At 37.4% G+C, this 10,197-nt stretch overlaps 1 protein-coding gene and 1 pseudogene across 1 annotated transcript in view; one reads left to right on the forward strand and one right to left on the reverse strand.

Annotated features, from left to right (window-relative positions):
- The window catches only part of LOC102860227 (DNA-directed RNA polymerase I subunit RPA49-like), an 18,112-nt gene extending 12,140 nt beyond the window's left edge, over window positions 1-5,972 (reverse strand). The window contains exon 1 of the mRNA XM_006888483.1: window positions 5,893-5,972. Coding sequence (XP_006888545.1) covers window positions 5,893-5,972 — 80 coding nt within the window. The remainder of the gene's footprint in view (window positions 1-5,892) is intronic.
- Window positions 5,973-9,085: 3,113 nt separating this feature from the next.
- LOC102860636 lies at window positions 9,086-9,420 on the forward strand (annotated as a pseudogene).
- Window positions 9,421-10,197: the final 777 nt, after the last annotated feature.

Genomic DNA, 10,197 nt, shown 5'->3' on the forward strand with positions numbered 1-10,197 from the left:
CAACACTCTTGGTAACAGCAGCCAGGAAATCAAGAGATGAATTGCATTGGGAAAGTCAGCTGTCAGGGACCTCTCAAGAACACTGAAGAGCAATGATGTCAGGCTGTAGTCTAAGGTGTGCCTGATCTGGGCTATAGTCTTTGCAATTATGTGCTATGAATTAGATAGTTGGACAGTGAATAGCTATGATAGAAAGAGAATTGATGCCTTTGAGATGTGGTGCTGGAGAAAAGTATTGGGTATACCATGGACTGCTAGGAGAACAAGCAGATTTGTCCTGGAGAAGGTGAAGCTGAAATGCTCCTCGGAGTCAGGGATTCTGAAGCTTCATCTGACATACTTTGGGCATGTTGTAAGGAGGGACTGGTCCTTGGAGAGGGACATCATGTTTGGCAGAGTGGAGGGGCGGCAAAGCAGAGGAAGAGCTTCGATGAGATGGATCAATTCTGTGACTGTAGCAGTGGGAATAAGTGCGTTTGAGATGGCTAGGTTGGCACAGATAGAACAATGTTTAGAGCTCTTGTACATAGAGTCGTTATGAGTCACTAACGACTCGATGGCACATAACAACAACAACAAAGAAGTGCTAAGGGTGCCGATTGCGGTACAAGCAAGATAAAATTGTTAACAAACTTCAATCTCTTCATCGATCATGGTGATTCCAATTGGTCTATTGGTGAGAATCTTTGCCTTTTTTTATGTTAAGCTTCGATCCATACTGGAGCTGGCAGTTCTTGACCTTCTGTTGCAAAAGCTTCAGGCTCTTTACTATTTAAGCAAGCAAGGTTGTGCCATCTTGATGAGTCTTTCTCCAATCCTAATGCCACATTTCTCATAAAGTCTAACCTCCTGAATGATCAATTCTGCATATAGATTGAAAAAGTATCGATATAAGATGCATCCCTGATGCATTGCTTTCCTGGTTTGACTCAAGCAGGATTTTTTACTCTGTTCTGATGTCTGCTTCCTAATCCAAGTATAGGGTTTGCATAAGCACAATCAAGAGTTCTGGGATCCCCATTCTTCTCAATGTTAGCTACAATTAGCCATAATCAACATAGTCAAATACATTTGCATAGTCAATGAAACACAGATAGACATTCCTCTGATACTCTTTGCTTTCTGCCAAGATCCATCTGACATTCTCAGTAATGTTTCTGTTGCTATGGAATCTTTTTTTTTTAATTTTATTAATTTTAATGAACATTTACAGAGATTTTGGATTTAAATTCATTCATTGTTGCACTTTTTTTCTTTACCCCCCTCCCCCCAGTTTGCACCTCTCTTTGAAATGCAAAGATAAAGTTTTAAACCCGGCCTGTATTTCTAGCAGTTCTCTCAATGGACTGCAACATCTGTTTTGGATAATCTTTAGCAGAATTTTTCTTGCATGTGATATCAGTGATATTTTTGGATCATATCCACACTCTGTCAGCTCACCATTTTTTTGATTAAGAACAAATACGGATCTTTTCCTGTTAGTTGGCCAGGTAATTGTCCTCCGTAGTTCTTGGCACAACTTGGCATACGTGTCCAGCGCAAAATTTGTCTCTTGATTGTCAGTTGATATTCCATTAATTCCTGAGGACTTATTCTTTGCCAACTAAATATTTTTAGTACAATCTTTTTAAAATAATTTCTATTTTGAAATTGTAGCTGTGAGCCAATTTAAGTTTATGCTTTATTGTAAGACAAAATGTTTACAACTAATGAATATAAAAGCTGTTAATTGTATTTTCAAAGGATTTTTTTTTAACTTTTTAATGGGAAAATAAATGGTGAAATAGATTGATAGTTCGTTTAAGTAATAATAATATTTATTAACTCATAAGCTAAGATTTATGAAATGATGCCCAAAAGAATAATACAAATTGTGTTGTTCCAGTTTCTCCACAACTTTGCCAGCATTTGTTGTTTACTGTTCTGTTAAATTTTGCTACTTTTACTGGGGTGAGTTGATATCTCATAGTTGTTTTGATTTGCATCTCTCTCAGAGCTAGAGATTTTGAACATTTCTTCATGTGTTTGCCATCTGAGTCTTCTTTGGTGAAGTGTCTATTCATAAATTGGGTTGTTTATCTTCTCGAGCTCAAGATATAAATCCCTTATCTGACATGTCATTATCAAATACTTTTTCCCAGTCTGTGTCTTCCCTTTTTACCCTGTTGGAGAAGTTTTTGGATGTGCATTGGGATTTGATTCTTAGAAGGTCCCATTCATCTATTTTATACTTTCCTGGTTGTAGATTTTTCAGGATACTTGGGATACTGTTTATGTTGTGAATTGGGATTTCTAGGTTTCTTCCAAGCTTTTCTTTAAAGCAGTTTATAGTCCTTGGTTTTATTCCTAGGTCCATGATAAAATTTGACTTGGTTTTTGCACTTTCTCAAGAACTTGTAAATAGAAATACCATTTGACTCAGCAATTCCACTACTGGGAATATACCCCAAAGAAACAATAACCACCACCCAAGCAGATATATACACATTCATGTTTATCGTGGCTTTGTTCATAATAGCAAAGCGTTGGAAACAACCTAAGTGCCCAGCTAAAAACAAATGGATAGAGAAGCTGTGGTATCATCATACAACGGAATACTATGCTGGTTTGAAAAACAAGGAACTTATGAAATGTTATACAAAATGAGTGACCCTGGAGGACATAATGCTGAGTGAAATATCTCAGTCACAAAAGACAAACACTGCACAGTGTCACTGTTGTAAAACGGACCTGACATTGGGGTTGGGGGAGACTGAAGAAGATGGGAAAAATTATGTATACTGCATTGAAAAAATAAGGGAGAGAAATGTTTGAAAGGGATATATGATTAGGTATTATTGTCATGACAGGAGTCCAGAATGAAGGATGCATAGTAGAGTGGACTCGGGGAAAGGACTGTATAACAATGAAAGAATTTTTCTTTTACTTTTCAAAGAGAAAAGTGAACTGGGGGATGGGAGTGGGATAGGGAGAAAGATGCAACAATGAATGAATGGAAATCCAAAGTCTCTGTAAACTTTCATTACAATTAATTAAAAAATTTAAAAAAAACCCCAAATTGCATTATTGTTAGGTACTCTCAACTTGGAATCAACTTGGTAGTACACAACAACAGGCCACCAGAACTCCCTGATATGAATTAAATAATCTCATAATTGTTGTTATTATGCAACCTGTTGGGATAATGTTGTTGTGATTATATACCATTCAGTTTGAACTGACTCATAGCAGGCCTTCCAATTTATTGCCTCTGAATATTCAGAGGCAATTAATCACAAGGGATGAGATTGTTCATCAATTTGTGTGGAGCAACTAGTGGTTTCATAATACATAACTTTTGGTTCTTAACAGCAAAACTTATCACTAAAACGAGAGATTTTTGCTTTTGTTATGTGCTATGACCCTTAGCAGCCATATGAACAATGGCTCTGAATCTTTCTTGAGCTAATCTCATCATGTCTGACACACTTGACCCCATTGTCATAGTCAGTCCACCTCATCTAGGGTCTTCCTCACCTGCACTGACATTTTATCCTTCCATGCATGATAAGCTTCTCCAATGGCTGATCCCTCCTGGCAACACGGTCAAAATATGTGTGTTGGAGCTTCAAAATCCTTACCTTCAAGGAGTAAACTTGTTTCACCCTCTCCAGGATAGAATTATTTATTCTCTTAGCAGTCCATGTTATGTCCAAGACTTTTCTTTAGCACAATAACTCAAAGACATTGAATCTTTTTTGTTTTCCTTAGTCATTGAACAACTCTTAAGTGCATAGCAAGGAATTTAGAAAATTATGGCCTGGACCAAGAGGCAGTCGTCAGAAGAGAGCAGGGCAAAACTGCATGGTTCAAAATTGGGAAGGGTGTACGCCAGGGAGGTGTCCTAATTCCATACCTTTTCAACCTGTATGCAGAGCAGATTATCCGAGAGGCTGGGCTCTATGAAGAGAAGCATGGCATTAAGATTGGTGGACGATCTATCAACAATCTGCGTTATGCAGATGACACAACCCTGCTCGCTGAAACTGAGGAGGACCTCATGCACTTACTACAGAGGGTCAAGGACTGCAGCTTTCAGTATGGACTGAGGCTCAATGTCAAGAAGACAAAAATTCTCTCCACTGGACCAATTGGTAGCATCAGGATGGATGGTGAAGAGATTGAGATTGTTCACAGCGTCAGTTTGCTCGGCTCCATGGTCAACACTCTTAGCACCAGTAGCCAGGAAATCAAAAAACGTATTGCGATGGGAAAGTCTGCAGTTAGGGACCTCTCTAAAGTACTTAAAAGCAACGGTGTCTCTCTGGAGACTAAGGTGCGCCTGATACAGGCCATGGCTTTTGCAATCACTTGTTATGCATCAGAGAGTTGGACAATGACTAGGGAGGATAGAAGGAGAATTGACGCCTTTGAGCTGTGGTGCTGGAGAAGAGTATTGAATGTACCATGGACTGCCAGGAAAACACACAGATTCATCCGAGAGAGGGTTAAACCAGGCTGCTCCTTGGAGGCAAGGATTCTGGGGCTTCATCTGACATACTTTGGACATGCTGTAAGGAGAGACAGGTCTTTAGAGAGGGACATCATGCTGGGCAGAGTGGAGGGACAGCGCAGGAGGGGAAGACCCTCTATGAGGTGGATTGATTCAGTGATGGGGGTAAACAGGATGGGTGTGTCAGAGGCAATGAGATTGGCACAGGATAGAGCACTGTTTAGGGCTTTTGTGCATAGGGTCGCTATGAGTCGCAAATGACTAGACGGCACATAACAACAACAACAACAACATGGCCTGGATCAAGCATTTCTTAGTCCCTAGACTGTTGTTCATAGGGTTACTATGAGTCCTACTTGATTGGGTGGTACTTAACAACTTACAACTAGTCCTTCTTTCTTAACCCTTCTTGCTTTCAGGGCATTATCCTTGGGCAAATGTTTGTTTCACCTTACATAATTGGTGATTATAAGGAGTGCTATTACTGGTCTATAGACCTACCTATTACTTGATTTTGGAAGCAGGAGTGATATCCACTTCCTAAATAACATGCTTCCAGAAACTCCATGAACTTCGATAAATGTCGATAGTTATAGAAAGACTTCTGGCCTTATGTTCATAGGGTCACTATGAGTAGCACTCAACTTGAAGGGAATCAAAACAACAAATGAGTTCCAATTACTTAATGTTTGCTGCCACACTTATCTTTTGATTGAAAGGAATTTGCATCATATCAATAACTCTTAAGAATCAATTTATGATGACCTCATACGTGGCAGAAGAGAATTACACTCCCACATAGTTTCAAGTGACCGTATTTTTTTGAAGGTATATCACAAGACCTTTCTCCTGAGGCATCTCTGAGTAGATTCAAATCTCCACCCTTTCAATTAGCAGCCAGGTGATTCTTTCCATCTTAAGAGGACTATGGAACCATGAGTATGGATGCAAAGCTGTATATCAATGTAATTCCTATTTTCAGCTCTTAATAACTAGAGGTACTAAAAATCTTTATAAATGTGTTTATTGGTCATTTATGTGTTTTCTTTGGATAATTGTCTTTTTTAAGTAATTTTTTCATTTTTTAATGAAATTATATGCCTTTTGGTTATTAAATAACAAGTAGTATTTTTAACACAATTTTCTAGTAATATCTATTATTTGGGAATGTTATTTCCCATTCTATGGGCTGAATTTTCAATTTCTTAATTGTATCTTCTGTAGCAGATTTTTAAAAAAATTTGTTAAAGTCAGATTCTATATATATAATTTGTTGTTAAGTTTTCTAATTTCACAGCATTGTACACTTAAGATGTCATTACAACATTTGTTAATTTTATCTCTTAATTTCAAGTCTTTTACCCATGTTATTTATTGTATATGCTGTGATATTAAGTTACTTGTGAATATTCTGTTGTCCAGATGTCATTTGCAAAATACCATTAACCACCCTGTCTCCAAACTGTGAATTACTGGGCATCCTGGTCAAGTATCAGTTGACTACAAGTGTAAGGAGCTACTTTTGGATTCTATTCTTTTGTTGTGTGTTCCAATAATCAAGTCAGTTTCATATTTTCTTGATTACTGTAATTTTATAATAATTTAGGAGACTCATTCTCTCTTGTTATTCTCTCGTTGTTCCAAAAGGGAGTTTTGTTGTTGTTATTTTCTTTTTGCTTTAATGATTAGTATATTTATCAGAGAAGCCATGTAGGTCTGGTAGACAGATTTATTTTCATTATTTCTTTTAAAGTTTATTAAAATTTTTATCCCTAAGTCAGCTTTATTTAGTTTACCAATTTCTAGGACTTTATCTATACTGTTTCGTTGCTGTTATTTTTATGTGCCATCGCATCGCTTGTGACTCACAGGGATCCTGCATACAAGAACGTTAAACGCTATTTTATCCTGTGCCAATCTAGCCATCTCAAATGCACTTATTCCCACCACTCCAGTCACAGAATCGATCCATCTCGTCGAAGGTCTTCCTCTCCTTCACAGCCCCTCCACTCTGCCAAACATGATGTCCCTCTCCAAGGACCAGTCCCTCTTTATAGCATGCCCAAAGTATGTCAGACGAAGCTTCAGAATCCTTGACTCCAAGGAGCATTCTGGCTTCATTTTCTCCAGGTCAAACCTGTTTGTTTTCCTAGCAGTCCATGGTATATTCAACACTCTTCTCCTGCACCACAGCTCAAAGGCATCAATTCTCTTTCTATCATCCCTATTCACTGTCTTACTCTCTGATGCATAGCACGTAATTGCAAAGACTATAGCCCGGATCAGGTGCACCTTAGTCTCCAGCTGGATGTCATTGCTCTTGAGTATTCTTGAGAGGTCCCTGACAGCTGACATTCCCAATGCAATTTGTCTCTTGACTTCCTGGCTGCTGTGAGTGTTGACTGTGGAGCCAAGTAAACTAACACCATCCATACTGATGCTGCCAATTGGCCCAGTGGTGAGAATCTTTGTATTCTTGATGTTGAGCTTTAGTCCATATAGGAGGCTGCAGTCCTTGGCCTTCTGCAGCAAGTGCTTCAGGTCCTCCTCAGTTTCAGCAAGCAGGGTTGTGTCATCTGCATAATGCAGGCTGTTGATGACTCTTCCACCTATCCTGATATACTATTTAAGTTGTTTAATTTGTTTTATACATTTTATTTGCACATGGTTCAAATATACCAGCTGGTCCTTAGAAGAAGGATGTGAACAATCTCCCCCTGTGCAATTAATAGACTCTGAAAACCCTGTGAAGGGTCAACTAAGGGTTGGTTCTGAGTTGATGGTGCAACAACAATAATAGCAATTTATTTACAGTATTCTAATACTTTAAATTTCTAGAAGATATTTCCTTTTATCTAATTCAAAATTATTAAGTTGCTTCCTTTTTTTCTTGGTCTGTTTTACAGAAGATATGTCAAATTTGTTGATCTTTTCACTGACTGAATCAATTTTTAGTAGTTATTTTTCTCTTATTTTTGATTCTCAATTCTTATCTTCTCTAATATTTATTATTTGAATCTTTTTCATGTTTCATATTTATTTTATATTAAAGTGAATGGTTAATTTTATAATATCATATCTTTACTTTTTCTAATGTAATAATTTTAAGCTATTAACACATAAACATTTTTTTGCAAACAATCTCTGAAGTTCTAAAGAGTAAGGATATTACATGATGCCACTGTTGTAGAATGGGACTGTCCTTGGGGTTGGGGAGAGACTGAGTAAGATGGGTTCAATAATGTATACTGCACTGAAACAGAGGAGGGAGAAAACTGTTTAAAAGAGATATATAACTAGGTATTTCTGTCATCACAGGAGACTAGAGCGAGGGCTACATGGTGGAGGGGACCTGGGGGAGGGTTTGTAAAACAATGAAAGAATCTTTTCTTTTACTTTTCCATAATTTTTGACTCATGTACTTATAACTTGTTAGTCAAATTTGTGTCTTCTAGGTTGCAACACCCCCATGATACATCTTCAAGGATATGTACATGGACAGCCAAGCACAATCAATAAGAGTGCATCTAAATTCCAAAATCAATCTCCATAATAGTCTATGTGTTTCCTACTGCCAAAGGGGCCCTTTAGAGTAGTGAGAGAAGATCTTCACCCTGAAACCCACAGCGTCCCTTTTCAGCAGGAAGTAGCTAAGAGAATACGCCATCCCCTTTCCCTTATGACTCAGGGTGAAGTCTCTCTCAGAGAGGAGTGATAGGGAATGGCAAAGGACACACTGACAAAGAAGATCAATCAGAACTGGCTTTGACAAGCACTGTGGCATTTGGACAAGAACAAACTGGGAGGAGGGTAGAGAGAATAGTGCAACAATGAATGAATGGAAACCCAAAATCTCTGTAAATGTTTATGAAAATTAATAAAATATAATTATAGGAAAAAAAAGAGTAAGGATATCACTTTAATGACTAAAATGCACATAGCCCAGTTTGTGCCATTTTAAGTTGCTTTATATGCATGTAAAAATTGGAGGAGGACTTACTGAGACTGAAGAAGAATTGATGCCTAAGAATTGTGTTAGTGAAAAATATTAAATATATCATGTACTGTTAAAAGAAACAGAAAATTTATCTTAGAAGAAATTGAGTCAGAGATTGTGAGGAGGGTTCAGGATACTGGTTTCAATTTTATCTTCAATATTGTCATTTTTCGCTTCAAGTATTTGGATCTCTGTGTAACATGCATATATATTTGCAATTAACTTTTTTTTCTGGATTAATCCTTTTATCATTATCAGAGATTCCTCTTTATTTCAAATAATATGCTTTATTATATTTTATGTGATAGTCATTTCATGTTTCTGTGGTAATTCTTTGAATGATATTCATATATTATTTATATACTTCTCAGTATGTATCTTTTATTCTAATGTATGCTCATTTTATGTAATATATATTGTTGTTGTTGTTATGTGGTCTTTTTCCAAAGAGAGAGACAGACAGAGAGAGACAGAGACATAGAGAGAGAGAGAGAGATACAGACAGAGAGAGAGAGAGAGAGAGGAGAGCTCATTGCTCTTGAGTGGAATTTGATTCATGGTGACCAGTTATCAAGTTTCTTAGACTACAGATCTTTACTTGAAGAAATCGCCAGTGTGTTTCCAAAATGGCAGCAGCGAAGGATGTGAATACTCAGAGTGGCACCAACAGCAGCGCCAGAAAGAAGTGCTTGAAATGAAAAAATGGAATGCAGTAGTCTTGTGCAGCTGGGATATTGTCGTTGATAACTGTGCCGTCATCCAGAACCACATTATATTTGCACAGAATGTCAAGCTAGCCACTTGAAAGAGTGCACCTTTGCATGGGGATTTTGTAACCACTCCTCATTTCCACTGCATTTCTCGCTGGCTCAAAACACGAGTGTGTCCATTGGACAACAGAGAGAGGGGATTCAAAAAGGACGGATGGTAGAAAAAGTGAATTCTCCACTCAAATGTAACTGTTTTGTTATTCATTTAGTGACTTGCCCTCCTATTCCTTAATTATCAATTAGATAGGAGACTGCGTCTTTTCTCCTTGTCTTTAGGTTTATTGTGTCATAGAACCATATTATATTATGTGTCAAATAATGTAATTTGAGTTCTTTAAAAAAAAAAAAAATAAGTTTCCCACCTTTCTTCCCTGGAGTGACTGCTAGATTTGAACTGCATATTATTAGAGTTGGCAGCATAATTCATACTATGCCTATATGTCACTAGAGTTTTCTCTCTGTCTCTATCTTTCTTTCTCTCTCTCTCTTGATAGATCAGACAGATAGATGACAGACAGATAGATCTCTCTCTTTCTCCATATCTTTGCATAGAGTGGTCATTGACAGCAGAGTTTCGCAAAGCAATGCATCTTTTGATTTCTCAAGCTGCTACTGTGGGTGGTGATCACAGATCCAAGTAAAATTAAATCCTTGACATAAATCATTTCTTTATCTTGATGTTACCTCCAGTGCTATCATGATATTAGTCTTGTGGTTAAGATTTTTTATTTCTTGATGCTAGGAAATAAAAACTGTTTTAATATAGGCTATTTGCATTTCAGTGTGATGCCTCTGAAGATACTCTACAGGTAAAGCTTTAGATACGCACAGTCATTCTGAGATTGTAAGTTTTTAGCAGGACTTGCTCTCTCCTTGATCTCTCTGTTAAGCTGTATACCTCTCTTTAGATCATATCCAGAGTTTAGCTTTCTGTAATT

This window comes from Elephantulus edwardii, unplaced genomic scaffold (genome assembly GCF_000299155.1).
Source record: "Elephantulus edwardii isolate Elephantulus edwardi_28Jun2011 unplaced genomic scaffold, EleEdw1.0 scaffold00067, whole genome shotgun sequence".
Lineage (NCBI taxonomy): Eukaryota > Metazoa > Chordata > Mammalia > Macroscelidea > Macroscelididae > Elephantulus > Elephantulus edwardii.